Source organism: Passer domesticus (assembly GCF_036417665.1).
Source record: "Passer domesticus isolate bPasDom1 chromosome 26 unlocalized genomic scaffold, bPasDom1.hap1 SUPER_26_unloc_1, whole genome shotgun sequence".
Lineage (NCBI taxonomy): Eukaryota > Metazoa > Chordata > Aves > Passeriformes > Passeridae > Passer > Passer domesticus.
Window position 1 is genome coordinate 191,824 of NW_026989901.1, and position 15,120 is coordinate 206,943.

The window sequence follows — 15,120 nt, forward strand, 5'->3', positions numbered from 1 at the left end:
ACACCTGGAAATTCAATCTTAATTCATGGAGCAAATTATCAACTTTATGTGGAGAATTCCAAGTCACAAAAGTTTAAGTAGAATACTAGTAACAATCACAGAGTGAAGAAAAAATTTTAGAACACTGTACAGGGGGGTTTTGAACCTTGTACAAGGAGCTTTAGAATTCTGTACATAAGATTCTGGAGTTCCAAGATGGAGGGATTTAAGCATACCCTATCCTTCTTCTTTTTTCTCCCTAGCATCCATGTTCAAGATGATGTTAGCATTCACAAATTAGTTTAGAGCAGAAAGTCACTATCTAACATAAGTGATAAGTATTAGAACATTATTGTAAACATGGTATACGTAGTTTTTAATAAAAAAAAATAACACCAGCCCAAGAAGCTGTGTGTGCACCTCGGACCGACCTACAAAACAGACCTTAGCAGACCAAACAAAAAGTGTTTGAAATAAAGAAATAATAAACAACCTTGAGAATGTGAACCGAAGACTTCTCGACTCTTTCTTTGGCTGCTGGGTTGGAGAAAAGAGACTTTTAACAGAGACGCACCTCGGGATCTTCCCAATCACACCAACCAGACCGGACCAGAGGAGATCCTGAGACACCGCAGCCTGCAGCCGGTTCATCAGCAGTGGTGCCTGCAGTGCTGGCCAGGAATGCCCCGCTGCTGGCTCCACCGCCTCCAGCCAGCCCGGCTCCCATCCGGGATGTGAGCTGTGGTGCTGAAGAAGATCCCCGGCCTGCCCTGCCACTCCCAGCTGTCCTACTCCCTGCTGTTTCCCTCAGGTCACCAGGGAACAGGGACAGGGACAGCAGCGAGCACCCACAGCCTGTCCCTCAGCAGGGGTGTGCTCTCACAGCTGGGCGCCATCCTGACCGTACTGCAAAATCTAAAGGTCAACATTCCCTGGAACCAGCACCTTCCCTGCCATGCCTTGGGGCACCGCGTGTGTTCCACTCTCATTCACAGCGCGGGAGGAGCAGGGTCCCGAGAGGCTGTGCCCTGGTCCATGCCCGGGAGTGCGGTATTTTCAGAGTCCCCCATCATTGGGAGGAATGATGAATCTGACTCCATGTTCTTAGAAGGTTAATTTATTATGTTACTATATTATATTAAAAAATACAATAGTAAAACTGTACTGAAGAATAGAGAATGGATACTTACAGAAGGCTAAAAGATAAAAATGAAAAACTCATTACTGTCTCCAGAGCCCCGACAGAGTTTGGTCATTAAGTCAAAACGATTCACATGAAACCAATGAAACATGCACCTGTTGATAAACAATGTCCAAACCACATTCCAAAGCAGCAAAACACGGGAGAAGCAAATGAGATAATATTGTTTTCCTTTTTCTCTGAGGTGTCTCAGCTTCCCAGGAGAAGAATCCTGGGCAAGGGAATTTTTCCTGAAAATATGATGATGACACAGGAGTGAGGGAAGGGCGAAATGCCGGGGGGATTGCTGAGACGTTGGCTGCTTGGTGGGGGTGGGTGGTGAAGGAGAAGGCAGAAGTGAATCACCCATCTGGGGATGGGCACAGGCTGTCCCAGGGACCCCAGATCCAGGTGCCCCAAATGACACCAGTGCAAAGCTGGGGGAAGGGAACGAGCCGAATGAATCTGGGCTCGGCAGTGGCGGTGTCACCGCCCTGCCCACAGGGTCTGTGTCCCTTGGCCTGCCCGCCAGGGCCGGGTCTCCCATCCCGCCCACCACGTCTGGGTCCCACTGCCCGCCACTGCTGCTGGCCTTCTGAAGAAAAAACGAAAATAATAATAAAAAAAGTAATTAAAAGGAGGGGGAAAGAACTACCATCTTCACTGACAGCTCATAGTGCCAGAAGGCCACCAGCCAGCCTCAGCCCAAGTGGTTGAATTAAAGGCTGTGGCTATGGCATTCTAGAGATTTTCTCAGCACTTCTGAGTTTGATAACAGTTTTACACAGAAAGGTAATCCTGAATACCATCCAGTTTGAGCTTGGGCTGTGGCCAGGTCCTTACTCTACCTGGGTGTGGATGATTGAAAATCTCTCGGGATCTCCTCTGGTCTGGTCTGGTTGGGAAGATCCTGAGGTGTGTCTCTGTTAAAAGTCTCTTCTCCCCAACCCAGCAGCCGAAGAAGGAGTCAAGAAGTCTTCGGTTGTCATTCTCAAGGTTGTTTATTATTTCTTTATCTCAAACATTTTCTGCCTGGCCTGCCAAGGTCTGTTCTGCAGGTTGGTCTGAGGCACACTCTCCGCCTCTCGGGCTGGTACTGTCTTTTATACTAAAAACTACATATACTATGTTTACAGTTATTTTCCAATGCCTATCACCTATGTTAGACAGTGACTTTCTACTCTAAACCAATCTGTGAATGCCAACATCACCCTGAACATGGATGCCAAGGAGAAGAAAGAAGAGGACAGGGCACACCCAAATCTCTCCATCTTGGAACCCCTGACCCCCATATACAGAGTTCCAAACCCCCTGTACAAGGTTCAAAACCCCCCTGTACAGTGCTCCAAAATTTTTCCCTTCACCCTGTGATTGCTACTACTATGCTACTTAAAGTTTTGTGACTTGGACTTCTCCATATAAAGTTGGTAATTTGCTCCATGGGTTGAGATCAAATTCCCAGGTGTCTTTGGCTTCTGGCCAGGGTCTCCGAGCCCCTGCCAGGGCTTTGAGCCATCCAGGGCATCCAGAGAGATGTCCTGGGTTCCGATATTGGGGGTTCTCTCCCAAATTTGGCCTGAACCAGGACAATGATAAAGGTGTCTCTTGATTTCTTGCCAAAACCCTGACTCAAAAAACAAACAGGATTCTGAATACGGGTAATGACAGAGAATCCATAGTAAAAGTTCCTTGAGTTCCTTCTCATTAATTTCCATAGGATATGTGGCCGTCACGCGCTGCAGGGCGGACAAGATGCTAAGTTGCTCCTGGGAATAAGCTCCCCCCATGTTCTTAATTTTGACCCCTCATACAAAAACCTGCGTCATCTGCAAAATCAATCTGGAGGTTTTCCTGGACACCGGCCAGCAGATCTCAGGTGAGGAACTCGCAGGCGCCTTCCAGGTTTCCTCCTTTCCGGGTTGAATTTGAAGTGACTTGTCTCAGCAGAGGTCAAGTTGTCTGTTCAGGAATCTTTCTCCAATGGTGTGCCTCTTCTCGGGCTGGGATTCGATGTCTGGTGTTCAGTGGCCTGGGCAGGCAAGCCCATGCCCACCCAGGGACACCAGTGTTGGAGTCTCTGTGGTCAAGATGACCCCAAGGTGTTGGAAAGTCTTTTTTCCCAGCCCCGTGATCAAAGAAGGAGTCGGAATTCCTCAGCTCTGGTTTCTAGCTTGTCTATTTTTCCTTATCTGTGACATTCTTTCCCTGACCTGCTGAGGTCTAGCAGACCTTGGTTCGTGGCACACTGACCACCCTCAGGGTGTTGTTATCTTTTTCTACTAAAAACTAGGTGTACTTTATTTACAATAATTTTCCAATACCTATCACCTATGTTAGACAGTCTGTCTCTAAACCAATCCCAAAGTGCCACCATCACAGCAGAAGATGGAGGACCAGAAGAAGAAAGGCAGAACAAGCCCAGATTCCTCCATCTTGCCTCTTTTTCACCCATTCTAAACCCCAAAATTCTGCATTTTCTACCTGTGACAAGTTCATATCATTCTATCCATACTCTTGTGGCTTGTACATCTTCATACCAAGTTGGTGGCTGTTTCCATGGGCTAAACTCAAAGACACAGGTGTTTTTGACTCCGTGTCAAGGTCTCTGAGCCCCCTGACAGGGTCTCGAGTCCTCCAGAGCAGCCAGAGGAATGTCCTGGGTTCCGACAAATCATAACTCATAGAATGATATCAGTCCAATGGGAGATGCTCAGCCCAGGGGGAGGAGCTCAGCATCCCCACCTGGATATAATCTGGGCTTTGGGACAGGACAGGCAGCCCTTACCCACTGGTTTCCAGAGGACAAGAGCTGCCAGATCTTTTCTATGGGATCACCACTTCAGCAAGACCATTTCATCTGGACTGCTACCACCACCGCCCTAACTAGCAGCGTGTCAGGTTGTATTCTGACTCAGTCGGTGGTTTCATTTTGTACTATTACATATAATTGGGGTTTTTTTCTCTTTTCCAAATAAATTGTGTTTCTGCCTTGGAGTTTCTCACTGGTTTTGCTTTTAAACCAAAACAATTGGCTACTGGCAATGGTTGTTTGGCTTGATTGACCCATTGGATCCACCTGTGTGTTGTGACTGTCTGGCAAGGCAATGGGTTTCTCTTAGTAGTAAAGTATGGTATAACAAAGCGATTGATCAGCCTGCTGCAATCATGGAGCCAATGCTCATTATTTCCAAGTGGGGACCACTGCTATGATAAGGACGGATGATTTTTCTTTCATCACTGGACAGTCCTTTTTCCAATGCCCCCATTTCTTACAAGATGCACTCTGGTCCTTCTCCATAGGGAAAGCTTTCTTGGGTGACTTTTCCTGAGCTGCTTTCCTCCTAGGTTGGGATTAACTCTTTCAGTGGAGCCCCTTCTCAAAATACCTTCCAGGCAACATCCAGGAGTTTATCTCTCTCTTGAACTCCCTTCATCTTTGCTTTTTATATAATTTGAAACCTGATCCACACAGAACAAAACCAGGTGTGCTTTACCATCAGGGTTCAGGATCTAGATCAATATATTTGATGGCAGTTTGTCCTCAATTGTTTAAAAAAATCAGCGGGAGATTCATCATAATTTGGCCTCATTTGGTAAAGCTTTGACCAATTTACAGCTTTAGAGACCCTATGTTTTAACCCACACATCACAAGGCTTTGATATCATTTTAATTTTGCCATCTGCTCGGGTGTATTTGCATCCCACCCAGGGTTTCCAAGGGGATATACCTCAGTGAAGCAGCTCCCTGGCTGTGCTCCCCTCAAGGAATGTGGGGGTGGCTTTATTGACCACTCGTCTCTCACTGGGGTCAGGTAATGTGTCTGACACAGAGTTCAGATCAGCCCGCTCTGATTTATATAGAGAATATTAGTTAATAAAATATTCAATTAATTAATTTATTTAGAGGCTGTACGGTGCACACATGAACTGATAGATTATATTGCACCAACCGGCCGCTACAAGGAATCACCAACAATCAATATCAGTATCAAACACCATATCAAATTGCTGTTGAATAGTAACAATGTGCAAAAGGCAATACAAAAGTGCAAAAGGCAGTAAAAAATTGCAAAAGGCAATACAAAAGTGCAAAAGCCAATGCAGAACTGCAGAAGGCAATTTTTAAATTGTCATTTATGTCCCGGCTCTGCTACAGGCACAATGGAAAGCAGGAAGCTGCTGAGGGGACTCCTTCACCCCTGTCCCTGAGTGTTCCTGAGTGTCCTCAGAGTGTCCCTAGACTGTCCCCGGTGACATCACCCCAGAAGTTCCCAACAAGATTTGGGACAGTATGAATGAAAATTCCCAGAAAATTCCCCCAATTTGTCTCAAATATTGCACGGGGAGGGGACAGGTGAGAGCAGCAATGTCTCCCATGATGTCACTGCCCCCATGATGTCACAGCAGTGACATCACCATCCCTGCAGCAAATTCACGACGTCCTCAATGGCTTTTTGGCATTCTTGGTCTCCACACGGATACTGGAGCTGTTGGCATCAGAACTGAAGATGTTGTTGATTTCATCATGTGTCCCCAGCAGGTGATCCTTGTCCAAGCAGGCGTTGGCCTCACACAGCACTCAGCCATGGCCACCTTGGCTGGCAAGGCCTTGGGGACATTGGGGGACTCCTCCTCTGTTCCCTCCGTGGTGTTTACGATGTCCCTGAGCAGGCACTGCAGCTCCCGGGGGAAGGCGGTGGCTTTGTCACACGCGGCCACCAAGCACTCCAGCAGCCCCAGGGCCACCTTCACCTCCTGGTGGCCATCAACACCTGGCTCTTGGCCACCACGGCCTCTCCCATGGCCACGGTGGCCACCAGCACTTCATTGGTGGCCGCCACCACCCAGGCCTTGAGCGCAGCCCCTCCTCCCTGCCAAGGGCCAGTGGCAGCTCCTGTTCTGTGGCCACCGTGTTTTCCTGAGCTGTCCCCAAGCAGGCGGCCGTGTCCTGCCAGTCCCTGGCCTGGGCGGTGGCTGCTGTGGTGGCCTCAGCAGTGGCCACCTCCCTGCAGGTGGCACGGAGCTCAGTGGCCTCCCTGGCCAGCTGGGCCCAGCTGTCCATGAGCCTGGACACCGACTCCCGCCAGGCGCTGGCCACGGCTCTCACATCAGCCCAGGTGGTCCCAGGGTGGCCCCGAGGGTGGCCAAGGCCCAGCCCAGGGAGGGGACACCACGGTGGAGGTGACACTGCCATGGTTCAGGGTCCTATGGAGCCTCCCGGTGAATCTCCTCAGGTACCTTCATGCAGGGAGTTTGGGGACTTGTGCAGGCACTTGCCCCTGTATGGCCCAGTCACGGTGGCCACCACCTCGCCCACGATGGCCACCACATCCATCATCACCTCCAGCTGCAGAAGGGACAGCTGGGAAGGGGACAGGGGAGGTGTCAGGGACCTGGTGACACTTGTGACCTCCCAGGGTCCCCCTTGTGCCCTCCCTGGAGGGCTCTGCTGTCCCCTCTGTCCCTTTGAGAGCCCCTGTCCACTACCCCTGTGTCCCCTCTGCCACTCCGCGTGTCCCCTCTGTGGGGACACAGGGACAGCATGCAGGTGGCACCAGTGACATGGCAGTACCACCAGCCCAGTGGCGCCAGTTCTGTCCCAGGCTGGTGGCACTCAAGGGGCTCTTGGTGACACGAGGAGCTGGTGGCCCTCGAAGAACTGGTGACAACTGAGGGGGTCTTGGTGACACGAAGAGCTGGTGGCACTCGAGGAGCTGGTGGTACTCAGGGAGGTGGTGACACTTGAGGGACTCTTGGTGACATGAGGAACTGGTGGCACCTAATGGAGCTGGTGGCACTTAAGGGAGCTGGTGGCACTTGAGGAACTGGTGACATTTGAGGGGCTCTTGGTGACATGAGGAGCTGGTGGCACTTGAGGAACTGGTGGCACTTGGGGAGCTGGTGGCACTTGAGGGACTCTTGGTGACACGAGCAGCTGGTGGCACTTGAGGAACTGGTGGCACTTGAGGGGCACTTGGTGACATGAGGGGCTGGTGGGACTGAAGTGTCCACAACTTTCTCCAGTGACATCACTGCCCTAATGATTTCACACCGGTGACATCACTGTCCCCACAGCATGTCACTGTGATATTTCATGTAAAATCCCTTTGCCAGGATTTTTTCTCCTGGGAAGCTTCAGCTTCTCCATGTTGTGCTGCTTTGGAATGCGGTTTGGAGAATTGTTTATCCAAACATGTGAATTGTTTTCAATTAATGGCCAATCACAACCAGCTGTGTCAGGCTCTCTGCTCTGTCACGGGTTTTTACTATTCATTCTTTTCTACCTTTCTGATGTATCCTTTCGATATTTCTTTAGTATAGTTTTAGTATAGCGTATTTAATATAATATCATAAAACAATAAATCATCCTGAAAAATGGAGTCAGATTCTCATCTCTTCTCTCATCCTGGGACCTACAAACACCACCACAACAGCAGCCTCGGAATGTCCTCGATGGCTTTTTGGCACCGCTCGTCCACTGTGTGGCTGCCGGGGCCACCGGGGCCGCCATGGTCACCATAGGGACTCAAGAGGATGTTGTCAATGACCCCAAGTGTCCCCAGCAGGTGATCCTTGGCCAGGCGGGCGCTGGCCACCCACAGCCACTCAAACTCGGCCACCTTGGCCACCAAGGCCTGGAGGACATCAGGGGACACCTCATTTGTCCCCTTCAGGATGGCCTTGATGTCCTTGAGCCGGCACTCCATGTTCCAGTTGAACAAGGTGGCTTTGTCACACATGGCCACCAAACGCTGCAGTGGCCCCAGGGCCACCTCGGCCCAATGTCCCCTCCTGGTGGCCACCACAGCCTCTCCCATGGCCTCGTTGGTGGCTGCCACCACCTGGGCATCGTGTGTGGCCATTTCCTGGGCCACCTCCTCCTTGTCCCGGGCCACCATCAGCTGCTGGTCTGTGACCACCTTCCTGCAGGTGTCACGGAGCTTGGTGGCCTCCCTGGCCAGCTGGTCCCAGCAGTCCACGAGCCTGGCCACCAACTCCCGCCAGGCGCTGGCCACGGCTCTCACATTGGCCTGGGTGGTCCCAGAGGCTGTCCTGAGGGCGGCCAGGGCCCGGCCCAGGGAGGGGATACCAGAGTTGCCCAGAGAGGTGACATCGCTGTGGTCCAGGATCTTACAGAGGCTTCGGGTGAAGTTCTTCAGGTCCTCATGCAGGGTGTCTGGGGACTCGTGCAGGAACTTGCCCCTGTGTGGCCCGGTCACAGTGGCCACCACCTCGCCCAGGGTGGCCACCACGGCCACCAGCGCATGCAGATGCGGAGGGGACACCTGGGGAGGGGACAGAGAAGGTGTCAGGGACCTGGTGGCACTTGTAGCTTCCTGCAGTGGCCATTGTGCCATCAAGGGATCACCTTTGCCACTCAGTCCCTTTGTCAGCATTTTGTCTCCACTGCCACCCCTCACAAGCCCCCCTGTCCCTTCCCCTCCTTGTGTCCCCCCATCTTCCATTGCTCCCCCCCTCACAGTGCCCCCCCCCCATACCAGTGTCCCTTCTGTTCCCCTCTGCCCCCCGTCCCACCTCTCGTGGCTCCATGCTGACTGGGGACATCTCGGGGATGCTCTTGGGACACTCCGGGGGTCGAAGGAGCCTTGGGATGTCCTCAGTGGCTCTTCGGCACCGCTTGGCTACTCCACAGGCACTGGGGCTGGCGGGACCACCAGTGAAATAGAACTCAATGATTCTGTCAACTGTCCCCAGCAGGTGATTCTTGGCCAGGTGGGCGTTGGCCTCCAACAGCCGCTCGGCCACGGCCACCTTGGGCACCAAGTCTTCAGGGACATTGGGGGATGCCACATTTATCCCCTCCAGGGCAGCCTTGATGTCCCTGAGCAGGCGCTGCAGCTCCCGGGGGAAGGCGGTGGCTTCATCACACGCGGCCACCAAGCGCTCCAGCAGCCCCAGGGCCTCCTCCAGCCGCTGTCTCACCGTGGTGGCCCTGGTTGCCTCGCTGGCAGCCTCCCTGGCCTCTTCCCTCACCTCGGCTTTATGCACATCCACCACCTCTGCCCCCTCCTCTGCACCTGGGGCCTCACCCAGCTCCGCCATGTTTTCCTGAGCTGTCCCATCACGGGCAGCCTCCTCCTGGAGCTCCTTGGTCTGGGAGGTAGCCTCCCTGTGGGCCACCTCATTGACCACCCTCCTGCAGGTGTTGCGGAGCTTGGTGGCTGCCCTGGCCCGCTGGGCCCAGCCGTTAACAAGCCCAGACACCGACCTGTGCCAGTGGCAGGCTGCCAATATTACATGGACCTGGGTTGTCCATGGGATGTTCTTCCACGCAGCCAGGGCTTGGATTATGCTGGTAGGAGGGTCATCATCATCAAAGATGACATCGCGGTACCACCAGGTGTCATCAATGCGGTACAGGGTGTCCCGGAACTCCTTGGTGAATTCCTCCAGGTCCCAGTACAGGCATGTTGGGGACATGAGCAGCCGCATCATCTCATCCACCCTGGGCAGGGTGGCCAGCAGCTCACCCAGGATGGCCACCACAGTAACCTGTGGCTGCAGCAAGGCCGGGGACAGCTGGGGAGAGGACAGGGAAAGTGTCAGGGACCTGGTGGCACTTACAGCCTCCTGGGGTGGCCCCATACTCCCAAGGGGTTCCCTTTGCCCCCTCAGTCCTTTTGTCACACTCTTGTTCCCTCTGCCATCCCCTGCCCCTCCCCACATAGCTCCTTCTGCCCCCTGCCCCTCTGCTGTCTCCTCTGCTACCCCCTGCCCCTCTGCTGTCCCCTCTGCCACCCACTACCACCACACTCGTAGCCTCTGCCACAGCTGCTGTCCCCTCTGCCACCCCCCGTGTCCCCCGTCCCCAATGCCCCAGCTTCCCGTGTCCCCTTTCCCTCTTTGTCACCCCCCCCGCCAATCCCTCCTCCCCTTTTGCGACCCCGTCCTCTTCCACCACCCACCATTTCCCCTCCATCCCTCATTGCCCCCTTAACCCCCCACCTTGTCCCCTCCCCCACCACGTGTCCCCTCTGTCCCCCTCTCCCATCGCACCTCTTGGAGCTCCATGCTCACTGAGGACAGCTTGGGGACACTCTGGGGATGCGCCGGGGCTTGAAGGAGCCTTGGGATGTCCTCGGTGGCTCTTCGGCACCGCTCGGCCACCATGTGGCAGCGGGGGCTGTCGGGACCACAGCTGAAATAGCAGTCGATTATGTCCTCAAGTGTTCCTCCCAGATGATCCTTGGCCAGCCGGACGTTGGCGTCCCACAGCCACTCAGTCACAGCCACCTTGGCCACCAAGTCCTCAGGGACATTTGGGGATACCCCATTTGTCCCATTCATGGCGGCCACAATCTCCCCAACCCTGCGCTGCAGCTCCCGGGGGAAGGCGTTGGCTTCGTCACACGCGGCCACCAAGCGCTCCAGCAGCCCCAGGGCCTCCTCCACCCGCTGTCTCATCTTGGTGTCACTTGCTGCCCAGCTGGCAGCCATCCTGGCCTCTTCTCTCACCCAGGCTTCATGCCTGGCCACCACTGTGGCACCCTCCTCCCCACCTGGGCCCTGACCCAGCTCCATCATGTTTTCCTGAGCTGTCCCATCACGGGCAGCCTTGTCCTGCAGCTCCCTGGCCCGGGCGGTGCTGGTGGCCTCCCTGTCGGCTGCCTCTGTGACCACCTCCCTGCAGGCATTGTGGAGCTCGGTGGCTGCCCTGACTAGCTCGGCCCAGCTGTTCACAAGCACAGCCACCGACCCCTGCCACTCGCTGGCCACCAGTGTCACATGGTTCTGGGGGGTCCATGGGGTGCTCTCACAGGTGGCCAAGGCCCGCCTCAGGGGGGTCGGAGGGTCATCATCGTCGGAGGTGACATTGCGGTGCCACCAGATGTCATCAGTGCAGTACAGAGTGGCCCGGAGATCCCTGATAAATTCCTCCAGGTCCCAGTACAGGCACCTTAGGAACAGCAGCATCATCTCGTCCAGACTGGGCAGGGTGGCCAGCAGCTCGCCCAGGATGGCCACCACGGTGACCTGTGGCTGCAGCAGGGCTGGGGACAGCTGGGGAGGGGACAGGGGAGGTGTCAGGGACCTGGTGGCACTTGTGGCAACCTGAGGTGGACCCCTGCCGCTGAAGGATCCCCTTTGTCCCCTCCGTCCCTTTGTCAACCTCTTGTTCCCTCTGCCCCTACCCCCGTAGCTCCTCCTGCCCCACTGCTGTCCCCCTACCACCACACTCATAGCCCCTGCCACTCCCTGCTATCCCCTTTGTCATCCCCCTACAGCCCTCATGTCCCCCACCACCGTGTGTCCCCCCATCACCCACTGTCCCCTGCCTACCATGTCCCCGCCCCCTCTGTCACCTCCCTGCTTCCTGCTGCTTCCCTGTCCCCTTCAAGATTCCCTGTCCCCTCCTACCACCCCCCATGCCCCCCCATACCCCATTGCCTCCTCCCCATCAAATGTCCCACTCTGTCCCCCCCTCCCCCCATCGCACCTCTTGAAGCTCCATGTTCACTGGTGAATCCTTGGAGACACCTTGAGGGCACTCCAGGGGTCGAAGGAGCCTTGAAATGCCCTCGGTGGCTCTTTGGCACCGCTCAGCCACCCCACAGGCGGTGTTGGGACCACAACTGAAATACAGGTTGATGGTGTCATCAAGTGTCCCCTCCAGATGATCCTTAGCCAGGCGGGCGTTGGCCTCCCACAGCCGTTCAGCCACGGCCACCTTGGCCACCAAGGCCTCAGAGACATTGGGGGATGCTTCATTTGTTCCCTCCAGGGCGGCTTTGATGTCCCCAACCCTGCGCTGCAGCTCCCGGGGGAGGACGGTGGCTTCATCACACGCGGCCACCAAGCGCTCCAGCAGCCCCAGGGCCACCTCCACCCGCTGTCTCACCATGGTGGCCCTGGTTACCTCGCTGGCAGCCACCCTGGCATCTCTCCTCACCTGGGCTTCGTGCCCAGCCACCACCTCGGCCCCCTCCTCCCCACCTTGTGCCTGACCCAGCTCCACCATGTTTTCCTGAGCTGTCCCATCACGGGCAGCCTCCTCCTGCAGCTCCCTCTCCCATATGGTGGCATGGTCCAGCATTGCGGCCGCCTCAGTGGCCATTTCCCTGCCGGTGTTGCGGAGCTTGGCGGCCCTCCTGGCCAGTGGGGCCCAACTGTCCACAAGCATGTCCACTGACACCGACCACTGGATGGCCGCCATTGTCACATGGTCCCATGTGGTCCATGGGGTGCTCTCCCAGGAAGCCAGGGCCTGGCTCAGGGAGATTAGATGGTCATCATCATCATCGGAGGTGACAAGTTCATCATCATCAGAGGTGACTTTGTAGCGCCACCAGATGTCATCAACCCAGTACAGGGTGGTGAGGTACTCGTTGAAGTCCACCAGGTCCCAGTACAGGTGAACTGCAGATAACATCATCATCTCGTTCTTCCTGGGCAGGGTGGCCAGCAGCTCACCCAGGATGGCCACCACGGTGACCTGTGGCTGCAGCAGGGCTGGGGACAGCTGGGGAGGGGACAATGAAGGTGTCATTGGCATAGTGGCACTTACGGCCTCCTGGGGTGGCCCCCTGCCTTCAAGGGATCCCCTTTGTCAGCCTCTTGTTCCCTCTGCCATCCCCTGCCCCTCCCCTCGTAGCTCCTCCCACCCCCTGCCCCCACCGCGGTCACCTCTGCCACGCCCTGCTGCCACACTCATACTCTGCCACCCTCTGTTGTCCCCTGTGTCCCCTCCCACACCATGTCATCCCCAGCCCCCACTGCACCCTCCCCCCCTTTTCCCTCCACTGCTCTGTGACCCCCCCCTTCCTGCCATACTCTCCTGTCCCCTTTGCAGCCCCATGTCCCATCCATCCCTCATTGTCCCCACCCCCCCCAGTGTCCCCTCTGTCCCCCTCTCCCCAGTGTCCCACCTCTTGGGGCTCCATGCTGACTGGGGACACCTCGGGGATGCTCTGGGGATGCTCCTGGGCTCGAAGGAGCCTTGGGATGTCCTCGATGGCTCTTTGGCACCGCTCGGCCACTCCACAGCCACTGGGGCTGGCAGGACCACCAGTGAAATAGAACTTGATGATGTCATCAACTGCTCCCAGCAGGTGATCCTTGGCCAGGCGGGCATTGGCCTCCCACAGCCGCTCGGCCTTGGCCACCTTGGCCATCAAGTCTTCAGGGACATTGGGGGACGCCTCATTTGTCCCCTCCAGGGCAGCCTCAGTGTTCCTGAGCAGGCGCTGCAGCGCCTGGGGGAAAGCAGTGGCTTCGTGACACGCGGCCACCAAGCGCTCCAGCAGCCCCAGGGCCTCCTCCGCCCGCTGTCTCACCGTGGTGGCCCTGGTTGCCTTGTTGGTAGCCACCCGGGCATCTCTCCTCACCCGGGCTTCATGCCTGGCCACCACCTCGGCCCCCTCCTCCCTGCCCAGGGCCTGACCCAGCTCCACCGTGTTTTCCTGAGCTGTCCCATCATGGGCAGCCTTGTCCTGCAGCCGCCTGGCCCAGGCAGTGGCCATTCTATATCCTGCCTCAGTGGCCACCTCCCTGCAGGTGTTGCGGAGCTTGGTGGCCGCCCCGGCCAGCTGGGCCCAGCTGTCCACAAGAGCATCCACCAACTCGTGCCAGTGCCAGGCCTCCACTGTCACGTGGAACCAGGTGGTCCATGGGGTCCTCTCATAGGCAGCCAGGGCGCGGCTCAGGGAGGTCGGAGGGTCATCACCATCACAGGTGACATTGCGATGCCACCAGGTGCCATTAATGCGGTACAGCGTGGCCCGGAGATCCTTGCAAAATTTCTTCAGGTCCGAGTACAGGCGCAATGGGGACACGAGCATCTTCATCTCGTCCAGCCTGGGCAGGGTGGCCAGCAGCTCGCCCAGGGTGGCCACCACAGTGACCGGCGGGTGCAGCATTGCCGGGGACAGCTGGGGAGGGGACAGGGGAGGTGTCAGGGACCTGATGGCCCCTGTGCCATCCCGGGGGCCCCTTTGTCCACCCACCCCGAGGGCTCTGCTGTCCCCTCTGTCCCTTTGTCACCCTCCTGACCCCTCTGCCACCCCACACTGTTGCCATCGTGTGCCCCATCCCCCACTGTCCCCTCCCTCCCATCGCACCTCTTGGGGCTCCATGCTCCCTGGGGACACCTTGGGGACACATTGAGGGCGCTCCGGTGGCGAAGGAGATAGGGGACCAGCGCCGGTCCCGGCCCAGAACCGGCCCCGTGGGCGGTGCCAAGAAAATGGCGGGGCCGAGAAAATGGCGGCACCGCCTCTGGAGGGGCCGGAAAGGGGCGGGGCGATGTGGAGTCACCGCCCTCTCACACCGTACCGGTACCGCCCCTATCCCTGGAAAGCTCCAGGATTTGGGCGCTTTGGCTGGATCCTAGGGGATTTAGGCTCAGCCCCAGGAGGTTTAGGCTCCACCTCGCCATTTCCAGCCGGATTAATTCCGCCGTTCCCGGCTGGATTTAGGAGGGAACGCGGAGCGCTGTGAGGAGCGGGCGGAACTGCCCTCAGCCAAGATGGCGGCACAGCTGCCCTGCCTTGAAGCGCGGACCAATCAGAAGCCAGGCCTGGCAGAAGTACTGGCGGAAGTTTCCCCCGCGGCGGCGTCAGCGACAGTTTCCGGCAGGGACGCGGTGCATTGTGGGCATTGTAGTCCCGGTGGGGCCCAGCGGTGGCGGAGCGGGGCCGGGGGGAGCGGGGCGGGAATCTGGGGGCGCCGAGGGAGCCCCGGGACCGCCCCGGCAGCGCGGGATGGGCGGCAGCGACCGCGGCCAGCACCGGGAGCGGGGAGCGGCATGGGGGGCGGTGGGAGTTTGGGGGGTGTGAGGGAAAACTGGGGGTTGTGAAGGGGTTTGGGGGGGCCTGAGGGAGAATGGGGGGTCCTGAGGGGGTTTGGGGGATTCTGAGGGGGTTTGGGGGGTCCTGAGGAGGTTTGGGAGGTTCTGAGGGAGAATGGGGGCTCTTGAGGGGATTTGGGGTGTCCTGAGGGGA

The 15,120-nt window shown here is 56.8% G+C and overlaps 1 protein-coding gene across 1 annotated transcript; it reads right to left on the minus strand.

Moving 5' to 3' along the window:
* Nucleotides 1-623: 623 nt before the first annotated feature.
* LOC135291659 (uncharacterized) lies at nt 624-14,647 on the minus strand. Its single transcript, XM_064405921.1, has 6 exons — nt 14,239-14,647; nt 13,048-14,049; nt 11,619-12,641; nt 10,178-11,182; nt 8,696-9,700; nt 624-8,445 (listed from the first exon to the last, which is right to left on the minus strand). The coding sequence occupies exons 1-6, from the start codon at nt 14,251-14,253 to the stop codon at nt 7,573-7,575; spliced, it is 4,923 nt and encodes a 1,640-aa protein (XP_064261991.1). The 5' UTR covers nt 14,254-14,647; the 3' UTR covers nt 624-7,572.
* Between the last annotated feature and the right edge of the window lie 473 nt (nt 14,648-15,120).

What these genes read in the sequence shown, in the direction of transcription:
- LOC135291659 (XM_064405921.1), bottom strand. An exon ending in TCAGCATGGAGCCCCAAGAG is followed by an intron (nt 12,642 to 13,047) that starts GTGGGACACTGG and finishes TCCCCTCCCCAG; the next exon opens with CTGTCCCCAGCCCTGCTGCA. An exon ending in TCAGCATGGAGCCACGAGAG is followed by an intron (nt 8,446 to 8,695) that starts GTGGGACGGGGG and finishes TCCCCTCCCCAG; the next exon opens with GTGTCCCCTCCGCATCTGCA.